We start from the raw sequence: 18,352 nt of genomic DNA on the forward strand, positions 1-18,352 counted from the left end.
TGTTTTTATAGTATAAAAAAAGAAAGGGAAAAATAACAGAAATGATTTAAAAAAGCAAATAAATATCTGTCAACCAATGTTAAGGAAAGTGTGAATATCTTGAAGATTGTCTATGGTAGTATTAAAGGGAACCTTTATACAAAAGCAAAAAATAAATGACTTTCCTAAAAGTCTACTCTAAGTAACAGGGCAAAACTAGCTAAAATGCTTCATGAACTTAAAATAGAAATTTAATGCTATATTTTAGGGATGCCTGGGTGGCTCAGCTGTTAAATGTCTGCCTTTGGCTCAGGGTGTGATCCTAGAGTCCTAGGATCGAGTCCTACATCAGGCTCCCTGCATGGAGGCTGCTTCTCTCTCTGCCTCTCTCTATCTCTGTGTCTCTCATGAATAAATAAATAAAATCTATAAAAAAGGAAAAGATATGTTTTAAAATTTTAATTAAACTCAAATGAACATGGGCCAGTGATGTTCTGATTTTATGTCTCTTGGAAAAGACATAATATACAGGCCAAGGTTAATATAAATTTAATTTAGTACTTTGGAAATAAATGATATAGAAAAAATTAATGTAGTTATCCCTCTATTCTAGAATAATCTCATCTAGAGAAAACATAATTTGGATTACAGGGGGAAAATTTTATACAATTAAAGTGAATAAATTTTTTTCTATTAAAAAAAAAGTTTTTCTATCAGGTAGTTCTACTTTCTAGTTGAATGGAATAATAAGGCCAGTAGTTACTTCTTAACACAGAAACAAATTAATAAGTAAATCTTATGTCCACTTGCTAACATTAAAAGTGTAATATTATAATTATATATATTTATTTCTATATAATTTATATGTACATATAAAATCAGACAAAAGCTAACCTTGTTTTCAGTTCTCGCTCTATATTTGCATGGAAATACTTGTCTTCTAAAATAATATAGCACATGAGTATAATCGATTTTAACCTAGAAGTTTAAAAGTATGTCCAAATAAATTTTTTAAACAATAAAAATAATAGCTCATCAACATGGAACAATCCCTTTTGTTCTCCATTGCAATTACAAGGTAAGTACATGCTCTGGAAATAGTTTTAACAAAGCTACTTCTTCTTAGGATGCTATATAAATTATAATATTGTTGTTTAATCAACTCTACTCTCTTATACCCTGAAGAGTGTTTAGCTGTTTATTTTCATGGTGCTCATTCATTGCTTAGGGAAATTTTCTTGTATAAATGTATAAAGTAACAATTTTCAGTGTGTGGGCACTTCAGTCTTACATAAACCATTGCCTTTGAAGTTCTGTGTTTTTCAGAATATGGATTAATTGAACTCCTTGTAGAGGAGAGACATAAGAGCCTTTGTCATTTAGATTAAAACCATTAAGTAAAATGCATTTCAAAAGTGCTAATGATTTCATCCCAAATGTTATTTTGTGTTTGAAAATATGCATCTATTATGCTATTATTATAAGTCAAAATCGGTGAAATGGAAATGTTTCTAATGCAGAAGAAAGAATATGAGATAAATAGCTAAATTTTCAATTTATCACTAAGAAGGTGACATTTTCTCATCTGTATTGAATTTCACACATAAAAGTACTTATCAAGCTATTCGATCTTTCACAAAAGAAGAAAAGTATGTGTGTCATTAGCATGTTTCCATAATTACACACAACATCATTTTTTAAATGTCTGACTGAGCCCAATAGAATCCAGTCTGCAAACAATAGCAATGTGCCCTTAAAAATGAATACTATCATTTTCTTTGTCCTCCTCTCCATCTAATTTACAGAATATAACCTCGAACCTTGTGAAGATCCTGGAATTCCTCAATATGGTAACCGAATTGGGTTCAACTTTGGGGTTGGTGACACTCTGACCTTCTCGTGCTCATCAGGTTACAGACTGGAAGGGACATCCGAGATCACCTGTCTTGGTGGTGGCCGACGAGTGTGGAGTGCACCTCTGCCAAGGTGTGTGGGTACGTGGTCAGCTGCTTTCATTTGCTTGTATGTGTAGTCACTGTCCATGGAGTTGCATGGTTATACACCCTTTGTTCTTTTATAATCTGTTGAATTTCTTCATTTATTTTGTACTAGTTAGTTCAATTTTTGTTTTTCACTTGGCAATCTGGTGTACCTCAATTAACTTCTCAACTGCTCCATTTAAGTAACCATGCTTCTAAATTTGTTTTCAGATGACAGGGATAAGGAATCAATAGATATATAAATAGGTGATATAAAAATAGATAGATAGATAATCACATTTTCTGAGTTTACAGAAAATTATCATCTTATATTCTACTGATGATTTCCCATGACTTATGACGGAAGATTTGGCAATAATTTATAATTTAGGATTCACATTCATAAAAGATGACTATGAAGGAAAATGTGTCAAATAAATAATAGATAATTTAAAGGCTATCAAGTCATGTATTGACTCAATGTATATAATCAATATATGGACCTATTATGATAAATGAATTAAGATGGCAATTCATTTTGTGTTGTGAAATAAAGAATAACAATAATTAAAGTATTGAAAGTTTAGAATCACCATCCCAGTCTTTGGAAATTTAACTGATAAAAAGAAAAATAAAGTAAAATTCTGTAGGGAAAATGAAGGATTTTCGATTAAGATTTAAGTCATTTCCTATTTAAAGTAGGAGATAAGGAGACAAAAATTTCTTCAGGTCATTAGCCATTTAGTGGTTGTCAGTACTTGTTTATATGACAGAAGAAGATACAAATGGTCATTTTGTAATTATTTTATAAAGCTGTTGAAACTCTCAAAAGCACTTAATTTGAATTTACTTTAATTGTAAATGTAATTGTAGGTCACAGATCTATGTAAGTTTAATATGCTACAAAATCAGGAAAATTGTTAGAGATTTGATCTGTGGTTCAAGACCTTGTCATTTCTATGGAGGCAAAATGCCTACAGATGAAATTTAGAATGAGCAGGATGCCCTCTGTGACTTACTAATATATTATCCAGGGTATAAAATGTGGATATTCTGGTGGATCCCCAAATCAAGTAAAAAAATTATGATCTTCCAGGTTAATGTGGGTCTGAAGACTTTTATAGTGATGAGATTGTTTTCACAGCCTCTGTGGGTTATATAACAGACAGGATGATATATAACAGATGAAATTTCTTTTTAAAATCCTAGGCTTTTATAGAAATAGCACAAGCAACCACAGAGGCTTGAAGTTGGAAGGTGATGAGCAGTCACACTCTCAGAGCATCTTTTTCAGGAAGCTACATAGAATGCAATTTCTCTGGGTTTTTTGTTGTTTTGTTTTTTGTTTTCTGTTTTTTTTTTCCTGCTGTAGCCAGGTTTTGAATCCCTCCCTTTACCTGAGTTGTCCCCTTTCCATTTTTGCTTGTTGTGCATATTTTCAAAGACTAGTTAATGAGAATCTTGGGAATAATCCAAGTGAAGGCTATTGAATGTCCGAATTTAGATGGTAGTCATTTGATATTGGGTTAATTCATTTTTCTAAACTTCATTTTTTTCCATCTGTAAATCAGTTATAACAGTAGTAGCTAGTTCATTGTTATGAGTTAGTTAGGAGGATTAAAAGAGATAAGCCATGCCAGTCAGATACCTAATATAATTTCTGGAATATAGAAAGGATTCAGAATTTAGATGTTATTATAACTCATATGAAATATAATCTGGTATCTACTCAGCCTATCAATTTAGTTTATAAAACCAGCTATAGTAGGGAATGAATTCCATTTCATAAAACACTAACATTTATGAGGGTCTACTTGGCTCTTTCATATATAGTTATCTCATTTAATCCTTACTATAATCCTGTTGTTATTATCCTACTACCCACTCTTCCTCCACCACCACCATTTTTCATCAGAAGAATCTGAGCCTTAGAGATTTGAAATAACTTGCCCAAGATCATCAAGTGACAGAACCATGATTTGTATGAAGTTTTTCATATTCTAAAATGCAAGTTTTTCTCACTAGAGGGTTTTATCTCAAAAAGGTCTAGAGGAAGGTGAATCTTGAAAAACTCTATGAGGACTGACTCTAGGTCAGAGTTAATATTTTCTCTCAAAGCATCAAATACACACCAGGAAATTACACACTTTAAGAAATTGTTTGCACGTAGATTTTTAAGGTTTAGTTCATATTTATGAGAAATTTTAATAGATTTACAAAACTCTGACTTGGCAAAAAAAAAAAAACCTTTAAATTCATTTTTGTTTTATTATCGTATTTCTTTGAGACTAGGTTTATTTGTTTTTAAATCTTTAATGGGAAGGATAAAATAAAATCACCCTGTAGACAAATTTAGAAAGCAAATTATTGCCATGGGATTTTTCTCCACATTTTCAAATTAGCTGTGCTTGTGTTTAAGCTTATTGAAATTTACAATTAAACCTATTGACTTTAATAAATTCTATTGTAGGTGTACATTTAAGTGACCAGATACAAAGAAACATTACTTCAAATAGAATGACTTTTAAAATTTTTACTTCTCCAGTTTTCTTTAAACCTTACTACTCTGCCTATGCATTAAAACAAATGTATTCCTTTTTGTATTCCTGGTTACATATATGCATATGTATATATTTCTTATTTTGTTATCTTTTCAAAGTTCACATTCTTTAGTCACATAAAATGCAAATTATTTGTAAGTATTCATATGAACAGACCCAATTTTAGCAATGCTAGTTTATTTGAACAGTTTTTATTTCTTTTTAGATTTTCTTGTACTTTTCACTTTATGTATCTCGCATGCCAATTCCGTTATCCATACTTGCTTAAAAACCATTATTTAGTCTTTGGCGTTACCAACTTCATAGAAAGCTTATGTTATAGATAGTGGCCAAATTAGAAGTAGATTGTATTCCAAAAGTTTGCTTCTGTTTCATATTGGAATCTAGATGGTCTTTCCCTGGCACAAGGTTGCAAACGATGGATACATTCCCAGAACAAACCGTAGATGAGGTTTTAAATTTTCTGTCATGTAGAAAGCTAATACTAACATTTACTAAAATGACTTATGTATACCTAGGTTCTTACATTGGTTATATAGGAAGGTATCTGACTCTGGACAGTAAGACAATTCACATTCAGAACTAATTACAGAAACTTTTTGTTTATATAAGTTTAATTTTGACTCTGTTTAGTATATAAATTGGTTGGTGTCTTTCGGTTTATGTTGGTAGAATCTGGTGAAAATTATATTAATTCTGGTTGGTACACAAGTAATAAATAACATTTTCATTTAAATAACTTTTCCGAGTAACCTCTGCATTTATGTTTTTAAGGTAATATTTTACACTTCCTATTAAATGATTAAAATATAATAACACCGTAATATGGTCTTTACGATCTATAAAGGTTTGTATCATGTATTGTCTTATTCCAAAAACTCATCAGTGCTGTGAAAGTAGACTTAGCATAACTGTTTTATCAGTGAAGTTATGATGTCTATAAAAAATGCAAACTTAGGAGCAGAGCCATTACTCTCACAATGCTCTGAGTCCCAGGCTTGTGCACCATTCAAAAAAGCACACTGTTGTCTATAAAAAAATGCAAACTTAGGAGCAGAGCCATGACTGTCACAATGCTCTGAGTCCCAGGCTTGTGCACCATTCAAAAAAGCACACTGTTGTCTTTGGACAATCAAGTTGGGAGGAAATCTAGTCTTAATTATAGTTGATACATGGCTTCAGAGACTCCTTATGTTGTCCTCTATTTTAATCGGAGGAAACTTCTTTGAACATGACCCATTTATCAGGGATTACTTAACTGCAGGGATATTTGTAGAGCAAGAGAAGAATCTGGATAGAAACTGAGAGCATAAAGCTCAGAAACAGGGATTTTTCTCCCCAAGAGGTGGCCTCCATTACAGGCCTATGGTTAATATTTACACTCCAGCTTTTCTTCAGGTGACCTTTGGGAAGTTGTTCAGATATCTTTCCTGCCAACCTTTCTCAGATGTAAAATATGGATAATCATATCTATGGTGCAAGATAGCATATAGCTCTAAGCAGTGAAAGACATGTAAATCACCCAATGCACTGCTCAACACATGACACTCTTTCAATAAACCTCAGTCTCTTTTTCTTGTACCTGCAACTCTTTCCGTCGACATATATCCAGTTATCCTAAGGACCATCATGGCAAGAGTTGCAAGGATTGATTTTTACCAACCAGCAGGAGAGGAAACAGAAGAGATGGAGGAGATGAAAAGTTTAATGTGCTATCAGTAGCTATGTATTTCATACATATCTTATTTATGACTTAATTATCAAGGTGAAAATTTTATCTTAAAAACCAACACATACCTATAATTATGTTTTACAATTTAGAAAAGATAAAAATAATCAACAGATAAAATTATATTTCAGTAAAGATATTTTATATTTAAGTGATAATCCTGGAGAGCCATGTTTCTATGGAAATAGATAATCTGGTCATCTTTATAAGTGACCAAAAAAAAAAAAAAAGTAAAAGAGAATTTATTACTTTGAAAATAAGAAACACTGCCCTGTTTTTGACTTTCTTTACTAAAGTTCACATTACAAAAAACATTGGCATTCCCATTGCTGTCCTTCTAGATCAAGAAAAAACTTGCATATCCATAGTCCGCCTATATGCCAGAAATCATGCCAGGTCATGTTGCAAATAAACAAGAAGTTAATGAAAGAACATATTGTTTTGGAAAGTAGATTAGCAAGTTCAGTGTCAGTAATGATTTATCTTTAGTCAGGAGTCCACACATTTTGAAATCATTTTAAAAACATTCATTCATTCATCCTCATAGTTCCCCATTTAACACATCTTACTTCTATTTCTAATTTTACGTGTCATTGATTTTTTATATGACCTTGGACAAGTAACAACATCTTTCTTGAATCATAAGTCAAATGAGAAAACTGATAACTCTGTATTATACATCTACACATTTTTCTCTTTTCTCACTTTTTAGATGATAGATACTGATTATTACTTAGTTAAAAAATGAATTTTAACAATATGGGAAATAGGGTGCAGCATATATGGGACCTCTGTACTATCACTGTAACAACTCTGTTAATCTAGAACAATCTTAACATTAAAAATATTAAAAATTAAAAAAATAAAAGATTAAAATGCATGTGAAGTAGTTTATCTTTGAGCAAATTCTATTTCCTGTCAGTCTCCAAGCTCACTATGCTAAAATTATTTACATCAGATACCCATATATATGTATCAAATATGGTTGATTTATCAAGTTTGTCACCATTGTAGATATATAGCCTTGTAGAAGGCAAATTAATATTAAGAGACCTGCCTTGCTTTCAGCTGCTACCATTAATTAGCTGACTGCTTCTAAGCAAATGCCTTCATTTCCTGTACTTCTCTTTTATAGATAGAATGGTGCCAGTATGAGTTCTATTCAACCCAAATATTTATATTAAAAATAACAGAAAATAGATGGACAAGTGCTTTAATAAATATAAATGTATATTTATATTTTTCTTGTATAATTATGATTGGGCACATTGGTCTTTTGATTTGACAATGTAAAAACTTATATCTGTTTCTCTGTTTGTTTGTTTTTGAACTTTTTGCTTGTGACCTTACAAAGTAAGCCAAGAAGGTATTAATGCTATTTAACAGCTGAGAAAATGCTGCTTGGAAAGATTATAAGTAATGAATGGAAGGTTATGCCAGAAATTGAGTCTTGAACTTTTTAGACCAGTGCTGTTATATTCCAGGTGAAATTTCTTTATTATCTTATTTGCTGATGCACTATTTTGGAATATTACTTTTTTTTTTTTTAATAGAACAGACCAGGAATGAGAAGGTGCCAGGCAGTAAATATTTTGGGATTTACAACTTGTAGTCAAAACTACTAAATGCTCCCATTGCGTCCTGAAAGCAACAATAAATACGAATGAACAGGTGTATCTGTGTTCCAGTAGAACTTTATTTACAAAAGCAGGCAACAAGCTGGATGTGGCTCTGGGCCCAGGATTTGTTAACCTTTACAACAGACTGACCAAGCTTAGTCAAGTTAAATATTTTCTTTGCATTTGAGAACCTACTAGTCATTCACCTCTAAGGAAAGAAAAAATTCTTTACCTATTCTCTATTTTCTTTTAAATCATGGCTCTGCTTATTAAAGTACCACATAATTTATTTATTTCTAAGAGAAAAAAAATCTTATGTTTTTACAGAAAGAATATTAGGGTGGCGTGTATGTGTGAACACTGATGTAATTTCTGGATAACATAAAACCTCTCCAAAACCTTCCAGATACCCAGATCTCTTCTGAGTACCAAGTCTGCATTCCCAGCTGTACACTGGACCTCTCCATATGGATGTCCTCCTACAAGCACGTCGACTTCACATGCCAAACAGAACTCATTATCTCCTCAGCCAAATCAGCCCTTCCTTCTGCACTCTTTATTTCGGTTATTGCATCATTCTCAGCCAGTCATCCAAGCTAGAAATTGTGTCATCTTTCATCAGCCCCCTCTCTTTCTCTCTATCCATATTGGAATAGTCACTAAGGCATACCACCAATAGCATGGTGCTCAGACTTACCACCATTTCGGCTTTCATTATCATTATGCTAATCTAGGTCTCATTGGTCCTCATGCAAATGAACATAATAGCACAATGATAATGTGTGCTAGGCATTTTGCTGAACTATATATATTTTCTTCTTTCACATATTCCTTTTAAAAACCATTTGAGAGAATATTATTCTTCCATTTATAAAGTAGCTAAATTAATTGCCTAACTTGATAAGGAACAAGAAAAATATTCCAACTCTTTTTTAATTCTAATGCTCACATCTAAGCTATTACATGTATAATTCCACTGTATCTATCTCCTTTCTTCTTTCAAATTCCATCTATGTTCTTCAGTAGCATTGCCAGTTATGTATTTTTTATTAATAAGTAACAAATTACCATGAATCCAGGGTAGCTTAAAACAACACATTTACTTTCTCAAGTTCCTGTGGGTGAGGAGTCTTGGCACAGCTAAACTAGGTCCTCTTCTTAGGGTCTCATGAGTGGCAGTCAAGGTGTTGACTGAGTTCTCACCTGAGGTTCTGGACCCTCTTCCAAATGCACAAGGTTACTGAATGTAATTCGTTCCTTGTAGGTATAGGAATGAGAACTTTAGTTCTTTGCTCAGTTCCTAGAGACCATCTACAGTCCCTTGCCATGTGCCCTCTTCCAACATAACCACTTCATCAAGTCAACAAGAAGAGTCCCTGTAGAGGGTCACTAGCAAGATTCAGTTTTATATAGTGAAATATAGTCACAGGAGTAATGAGAAGCAGGTTACAGGTCACACTTAACTCAGGGGGAGGAATTGCACTAAAGCATAAACAAATGCCAGGAAGTGGGTATCATTGAAATTTCACTCTAAAGTCTGTTTACCCCAGTTAACCTAACAAAGACCAGACCATTTCTGTTCCCTGATTAAATCACTAAATGATTTCCCATCGCCTATTACATAAAATTGAAATACCTTAGTCCTTTCTTAGGTTGGCCTTAGTATCTCTTGTAGTCACTCTCCTGTGTGCATTCTAGAATACAGCCACACAACACTACATGCCACTACCAAACATACCAAGCACTTTCTACACTTTAAAATGATAAAAACCCGTTGAGGTTCTAATGCGTGTGAATAATCAAACTTTCATTTGTGTTGGCATAAGCAAATAAATCATTTATCTCTAAGAAGGTGAGTGCAAGGGTATAGTGAGAAAGCACTGAAAGTATTCTTTAGTAACTGGAGACTCTTTGCACTTTATTTTTTTTAATTTAAATTATATTATCCAACATATAGTACATACTTAGTTTCAGATGTAGTGTTCAGTAATTTATCAGTTGCATATAATGCCCACCCAGTGCTCATCACATCACCAGGCTTTGTATTTTAATCTGTTGAGCTTCCATTGCTACTATCCTACCATAGATCAAGACACCATTATCTATCATTGCTTACCTGTATTATTGTAACACCCCAAGCAGACTCTAGTATTGATTCTTCTCCCTCTTCCCCAAACCAACAGTCGATTCAAAATGAATTTCCTATGATAGAAATTTGACGATGTCACTCTCTTACTTAAAATCCTTCCATTGCTCTCCATTGCCCTTAAAATAAATTCCGAACATGACCATCTTACCTCTACCTTCATTGGCCTAACCAGTTTATTCTTCAGACACACTTTATTTTTCCATTCTGATTTGAAGCCTCCTTGACCTTCAAAGTATGTGTTAGATGTCCTTGTGATAGGTTTCACGAGCTTTTTTTGTATTTCCCTTTTCTAGGTTTCATAATGCTATATTGAATTACCTTTTTATCTACAGTGGTGTTTAGCATATAGAAAGCTTTCAGTAAATTTGTTGAGTTGATAAAGAAATGAATATATAATAGCCAATGCTCCTTTATTTTTTTTACATTTTCAACTTACAAACTTTAATTTATATGAACAAAGTACTAATTCAGAGGTATTGTATTCAGCCTAACACAAATAAAGGGCTATAATTACTATTATAGCCTGGGCCATCACACATGTTTTTAGTCGGTAATTCATTTGCTGTGCAGATATTAACACACAATCCATCAAGTTTAATAAGTTAATCAACCAACAAATAATGAAAGTTTCCAAAAAGAATACTAAGGAGAGCTTATAATTATGCTAGAAACAAAAAAGATTATTTTATAAAACTTGAAAAGGATGAGGAAATGTTGAGTCTTGTATGTGTATATGGAATAAAGCATTCCCCAATGTAGGGAAATTTAGAGCTCAAGAAAGGGAACAGCTCGCAATTTTTTTCAACAAAATGAAAAGAAATTTTAAAAATGTGCCTTATAGAAACTAAGCAACCATAAGAATGCAAAGAACCAGTGCACATGTCCTATTTAACAAAACTGTTTAGAGGATTGTGAACTTAAACTTTTCTAATTCATTTGGGATTTATAAACATACAGATTTACAGGGAGCCTTTATTTTATCTATTTTTTAAAAAGATTTTATTTATTCATTCATGAGAGACACACAGAGAGAAAGGCAGAGACACAGGCAGAGGGAGAAGCAGGCTCCATACAGGGAACCTGATGTGGGACTCGATCCCAGGTCTCCAGGATCAGGCCCTGGGCCGAAGGTGGCGCCAAACCGCTGAGCCACCTGGGATGCTCCAGGGAGCCTTTTATAATCCAACTAGTCTGTTCATAAATAAGTGTCTAAGCTTATTTGATTATACTGTAGTTGACAAGTGAATACATGAGCCCCTTGAAGATGGAGCCTGTCTCTTATTTATCTTTGTCTCTTTGGGTGTCTACCACAAACTTTGGCATGTCACAGGTGTTCATTCCTTATAAGACAGTATAAAGTTAATTCACCATATGATCATAATGAACCTGTTAATTAGAGTAGACTGTGATCTACCCATAATGGTGATACACTCACAAGATTTTGAAATGATCTTTGGTGTTATTCCAGTCTCAATTTTCTGTGGATATATATATTTTTTAATTTTGTGAGGACTTAAAATTGTAAACTCTTAAACACACTTCATTCCTTTATTTTTCTTAATGCTCTGACTATAAATCTTGTTGTAAGCCAAAATCTGCCTGCTAATTAGAAAGTTAGAAGGTAAGATAGTTGTTCTTTAGAGAGAGTTGAGTTATAGAAGAGGGGCTAGAAATGAAGGATTTACAGGAATCTGTGCCTCAGGGTCACGTCCTTCAGGCAATTGCAAAAGGAAGGGTCTTATACCAGAAAGAATCACAAAAGTACCAAACGAACTTGCTTTCTTTGCAACTTCTGGTGATCTCTTCCTGGTTTTGTGGAGAATATGCTCAAGTTCAGAAATACCTCAAGCATATTATTCTTTCATCTGTATCTAATAAACTTAACCTAGACATATTGGGAAACATAAGGAAAGAAGAGGAGATGGTGAGAGCTCTGAGAAAAATAAATACTAATATTAGCCTAGAAAGTATGAAATTCACCAACTTTGTCATTAGACAGACTAATTTTCGTTTTTACCTTAATTTATTTTTACTTAATTAGAAGGTGACTTGCGCCTAGTATGTATTAGCACCAGATAAGAAATATTTTACCTGAGGTAATAATAAAGGCTAATACCTGCTTTGTGTTTACCATATACCTGGCATGGTCTTGTGAGGTTTGAATAAAGACACTGAGGCATAGGGAGGTTAAGTAATTTTCTCTAGGAGAATATACTAACAATATTTCTATTTGAAGCTGTTAGATTGGGAGCAATTTTTTTGCTATATGTAAATATGAGTCATAAAGAATAAAAGCATTAAATAAGCCAGTGTGATAATATTCTGTACATATCCCTAAACTGGTTCGTGCTTACAACAGTGACATCTGTGGCTCTCAGGAAATACTATCATTTGGCAGTGTAGATAACGGGAGGAGATAATTAAATGTTATTGCTACTTGTAACTGAATTAGATTTTGATGCCATGTCTCAGGAGAGGGTAGGATTTAATTGAAGTTGCAATAGGCCGAGAGTACCTAAAAGCCTTTTGAAACTGGGAGGAAAGGTCATTGTCACATTAGGCAAATAGATTTTAAAATCACTTCTAATTCTATGTTTTTATAAAGTCCACATCTATTTATTTTGCGTATATGGTATATAGATTTTTTTTTCCCATTTCAGCCTCATAATGAAAATAATAGCAAAAATTATGCATGCCATTAGTACAGAGGTTGATTCCTAATAAATGGTTTTATTATTTGTCATCTGGTAATGCATTTAGCTAAGATATGCTCAAATGTACCTAGGGCTTTGAAAACAGACAAAAGAACAGTGGAACAGACTAGAACTATCAATTAGGAACAGTGCATTGTACTAAGGAACCAATCAGCCTGAAGTTCCATGGCACTAACTGGGGTACATTTAGGACGAGCCCAGGAGAGTAGGACTGTGGTTATTCTGCAGAGTAAATGCATTTGCTCCCTAATCAGAGGTATGCAATAAAATGAATTTCATTGTTTTCACCATTATTTTTTATTTTTAGCTGTTTTCTTTTCAGCCCAAGCTTTCAAATCTCAAATCCAGCTCCTTCACAGGACAAAGCAGCTGAAGTCATCTTCCTTTGTTTATTATACCAAGACAGTTGCCATGGAAATAACATAATGTTACAGAATAAGCATCATAAGTTAAATCCAGAATCAAGAAGGGACATATAAGTCAGGTTTGAGAGAGTATGCTTATTTAAATAAACAGTGGCTTGGCAATCATTTAAAAATGTCAAGGTAAATTACTGAGAAAACAGAGAAAAATAAACTTAGAGCTTTAGGAAGTTTTTTGCAGAATTTAAATATTACCCTTCAAGCAGATGTTTTAGAGATAAGGAGTTAGGGGATTATTAATCCTCCTACAAACTAAATTTCTGGCTATAAGCCATTTTTTTTTTTTTTTTTTTACATCTCTGCATTGTACTCAAGTACTCTCAATAGCTCCCTCTGAATCCCAGTTCAATTATTGGTACGCTCGATGCATAGGTACCATTTTTCTCTTCGTGTGTTTTAATCAGTCTGCAAAGACTGTGTTTCAAAAAGTGATGGATAGTTTTTATTTCGTGCGTTTTACTATACCTTTCTGAATTTGTATTCGGTGTTTTATTATGCTTGGCTACAGAGTTCTGCAGGTATAAAATATTAACCTTTTCCAATCCTGTAAAATTGGAATCTCAACTGAATCTGATCACTACTTTTTAAAAGAAAGTCTGGGTTTTGTTTCTTCTAGGAATTTTTAATTTGTTTAAAGATATTTTTCTGTTTTTCTGATAATGTAAGATAATTTCCCACATATGCAGTCATGTATCTAAAACTACTTGATGTCTTTTGCCTGGGCGAACCCACTATACAAGAGACTCACCAGGGACACCTGGGAGGCTCAATGGTTGAGCATCTGCCTTTGGCTCATGGCGTGATCCCAGATCTGGGGATTGAGTCCCACATCAGGGTCCCTGAGAAAAGCCTGCTTCTCCCTCTGTGTTTCTGTCTCTCTGTGTCTCTCATGAATAAATAAATAAAATCTTTAAAAAAAAAAAAAAGAGACTCACCATATTGTTGCCTGCATCTATAAAAGGAAAATCAAGTTGTATCTTTTTCTACTTGGCATTTCAGTTAAAAAAAACTCTATGTTTTATGGTCTAGGCTGTCTATGTCACCTTATCCGAAATTTCTTTATTCATCCAAAACATATTTTTTTGATGTCACTCCATGATAGTTTAAAAAATACCCTGCCCTCTTCCTACTATATGAAGACAAATAAAAACTATCTGTTTTTAAGTTTTGTAAAACAGAAAAACTCTCCATTCTCCTGCCAAGAGCCTCTCCTCTCTTAACCACCTCCAGCCCCACCACCCTTGCCCATGAAACAAAATGACTGTAGTAATCAACCATGATCACTAATGATGCTGTGTATTACCCTTAGATGTATGGGGTTAAAACAAAAAGTTGAGATGTGCTGATGAATAAAATAATATAGTGCAGTTCATTGTAGTCCACATTTTCTTAAGATCTTGAAAAACACATGCCATTACAGGTTGTTTTCCTCGGGTACAATTTTGAGGGTACCATCAATGACTCTATGATGTTTTGATATATTTTCCCCCTTTTTTCTAATCCCCTCCCCTAGCTTCATTTGATTATATTCCATTTATTGATCTCACAATGCCTTTCTCATAAAAGTAACAACAAATGTACAAAGAAAAACCTAAAGAGAATTAAATAGGAATGAAGACAACATGCAAATTGCTGAGGCTTAATGAACACAAGGGATCCATGAGTTGTTGGTTAGTCAAAATCAAATACCCTAGAAATGGAAATCATATCTTTAAAAAATTTCAGCCTTTTAGTAGTCTGCCAAAAGCTATAATGGAGAGAGAAGAGAAATAATGTTGTTGAATGCTTATGATGTACATGGCAGCATGCCTGGTACTATGATGTTTTTCTCTCATTTACTCCTTACAATAATCATATTAAGTAGATATTAATATTTCCACTTCCTATATTAAGAATGTAATCCTGGAGACCCGGGATCGAATCCCACGTAGGGCTCCCAGTGCATGGAGCCTGCTTCTCCCTCTGCCTGTGTCTCTGCCTCTCTCTCTCTCTCTCTCTCTGTGACTATCGTAGATAAATATAAAATAAAATTTAAAAAAAAAAGAGAGAGAATGTAATGCTCAGAGAGGTGAAGTGGTTCACATTTTATGTCACAGCTAGTAAACGTAGATTCATCTATCTTCCAAATCTCAAAGTCCAAATTTTTTCCTTCTTACTTTCTTTATTTGAATTTTTCCAGAGTTGCAATAATGACACAGTGTCATATTGCCATTCTGTGAACATCACTTGTTTTTATTTTCTTCAGAGGGAAAAAGAGAATGGTTTGGGGGCTAAAAATAAAATCATGGAATTTTCCAAGGACGTTTTCCTTGAGTTTGGTTTACTTTACTTTCAAGATAAGTATTTCTATGATATTTAATTCATTCTCAAATTTGAAGAGACATATTATTCAAATTACATGTGTTGTCCACAGAAATGTTAATAAAAATAACTAGAAACAAATTTCAATAAATACTGTGATATGATCTAGCTGGGATTAAAATTATTCTTTTTTTTGTACATAAGTAATGATATAATAATGAAAGCTTCCAAAAACCTTAATGTCTATTACACATATTTTTTTTCTTCTTTAGCAATATGTTTCTGCCACTCCCCAAAATAACTGTTGTTCATATTAATGTATCAGGGTTCTTTTGTCATTAAACTATCTGACAACTTAGCTTTGGGCATCTCTAAATTTATATTCATAAGCTTACCAAACTTAGCTTCAATGACAATAGTGGTTGGAATGCTATGCTAGTGATGGTGACATAAGAAAGATATCAGCAATTATTTTATTAGAACACATTGATGGTGGGGGTGGTGTGCCTGGGTGGCTCAGTCAGTTAAGCAACAGACTCTTGATTTTGCCCAGGTTGTGATCTCAGGGTCAGGAGATTAAGCCCCAAATGGAGCCAAGCATGCAGCTTGCTTAAGATTCTTTCCCTCTCCCTCTGCCCCACCTCAATCTCCAAATACACACACACACACATTGATAGATTTGGTATATTATTTATTCTATCACCCAACAAAAATTAATCCAATTCAACGAATATTTAGTAAGCACTGACTGATTTGGGTTGTTAAAGGTAAAAATATAGAACATATGCTTTCTCAATAAGGATCTCTTACTCTATTTTAAGTGGAAATAAATTCTTAAGACTAATTATACATCATGAAATGAGAATGAGAAATAAAATCCATAATACAGTAGAAGGGAATAAGTTGTTATTATTTTCCCTGGAAGGATAGACAACATCTTCTCAAAAGTGCTATATTTGTGAAAATGAGCTGGATTTTACCAAGCAGAAAAGATAGAGATGACCTCCTAGGCAAAGGATGTAACCTAAGTCAAACAGGTAAAATTAATTTGTCTACAAATCTGTTTTGGGTCTGAATGGATTTTTCGTAGTTCTTTTCTGAGTCCCAGTTCAATTATAGCTGTAATCAATATGTAGCTAACACTTCCTTCTTTCTGCTTTTTAATCAATTCATGAAGGCCATATTTCCTACGATGATAGATAATTCTTATTTCACATATTTTTCTTGTTCAGAAATTTGAACATATGCTTTATTAAAATTGATATGGTAATAAGTAGCCACTCTGTAATATTCCATATGGTACAAAGTCTGGACTTGGGGGGAGAAAAAAAACACCCTAGGATCAAATCATGGCTTTACAACTTACTGGTTGTGGCAAGTTGGACTAGATATTTAACCCTTCTGTCTCACCTATAAAATAGAGATGTCATTTTTTAAAATGTTTAGATTTACTGAGTTCTTATTATGGCCAGGCTCTGTGCCAAGTGATTCACATGTATTAACCCATTCAATCTCAGCAAGTATCATGTAGAAAAAAGTATTATTACCACTTTCATTTCACAGATAAGAGCAATGAAATACAGAGTTGTTATTTCACTTAGATACCTGTGTGACCAAGGTAACACAAAGCTCATTGCCTGACATTGTTATAGAGGCTCTATGAATTCAGTGTGAATGAGCTTAAGTTCATTCATTTGCATACAAACCAAACTAGAAGGCTACTCTCTCTTCAAGAAACCTGAAGCTAAAAACAAGATTCATCATTGCCTGTGCAGCAGACCAGGGCTGGACAAAATGAGAGGCAGACAGAGTTTGAGAATCTTGTATGCTATGTTAAGGAGCAAATGAGACCGATTACAATGTTTTAAGCAAAGGAAAAATACAGTCAAATTTACATCTTACAAGATCTTTCAGATATTTACATATATGGATGAAAGATCTGGGCTTCCTTAACTTGAGTTTGTTCTACTGAAATGAGAGGAATCCATTAGGAAAGTGTTTTAGTGCCCCTTACATAAGTTTATAGAGCAGAGTAATAAAATTAGAGAGAAAGGGGCAATTTTAAGAACCAAAGATTATTTGTGTTAGAGATCTCCAGAATGTTTGGTTATAAACTCCTCCTTAATTTGTTCAAGTTACATGCAACAGCAGTTATTGCCTAGTAAGATACCAATTCCTGGAATGAGTTTAGTATAACATCTCCAATTCAGAGGCAGATTCTTGGCTTCCTGATCAGAATTCACAGAACATCTCTTTTAAATACTCTTCTACTGCTTTTATATCATAGCCAGACCACAGACTATTCCAAGAGACAAACTCCTCTTGAGTATACCACAGAGAGAGAATAAAGAGAAATACCCACTATTCCTGTGGCATGGTCTCCAGGCTCCAGCCAGAAGAAGATTCCAACTGAATACACAATCTGGAAATGATGGGAGAGGTCCAGGCTGAGAAAAATTTATAGGTTTTCAGTATTATAGATGCTACTGAAAGCCATGAGTTTGGATGAAATTAAGCAAGGAACTAAATATAGACTGAGAAGAAGCCAAACCCTGGGTCTCACCAATGTTTAGAAATCTGGCAGATTAAAACTAACGGAGATGGAGAAAGAGAAGTCTATAATGTAGATGAAAAACAGATAAAGATCTGATGTCCTAGAGGCTAAGGGAAGAAACAGTTTCAGGAGAAAGGAATAATCCTGCCCCAAATGTGGCCCAAGGGTAAAGTAAGGTGAGGGGTGCAAATATACATAACAACGTGGAAGTCTTTGGTGAACTTGACAAATGCAGTTTCTGCAAAGTGCTAAGGTGAAAGTTCAAGAAAATGGGAGGGGAATTGCAGAGTGAATCTGGACAACTCTTTTGAGGAGTTTCCCTGAGAGGATCTGTATAGTGAAGAG

General features: G+C 33.7%; 1 protein-coding gene across 2 annotated transcripts in view; it reads left to right on the forward strand.

The window, feature by feature from the left end:
• Positions 1-18,352, forward strand: part of CSMD3 (CUB and Sushi multiple domains 3) — a 1,174,336-nt gene that overhangs the window by 795,967 nt on the left and 360,017 nt on the right. For both annotated transcript variants that reach the window (XM_072734033.1, XM_072734032.1), the window contains one exon: positions 1,785-1,973. In XM_072734033.1, coding sequence (XP_072590134.1) covers positions 1,785-1,973 — 189 coding nt within the window. The remainder of the gene's footprint in view (positions 1-1,784; positions 1,974-18,352) is intronic.

This window comes from Vulpes vulpes, chromosome 13 (genome assembly GCF_048418805.1).
Source record: "Vulpes vulpes isolate BD-2025 chromosome 13, VulVul3, whole genome shotgun sequence".
Lineage (NCBI taxonomy): Eukaryota > Metazoa > Chordata > Mammalia > Carnivora > Canidae > Vulpes > Vulpes vulpes.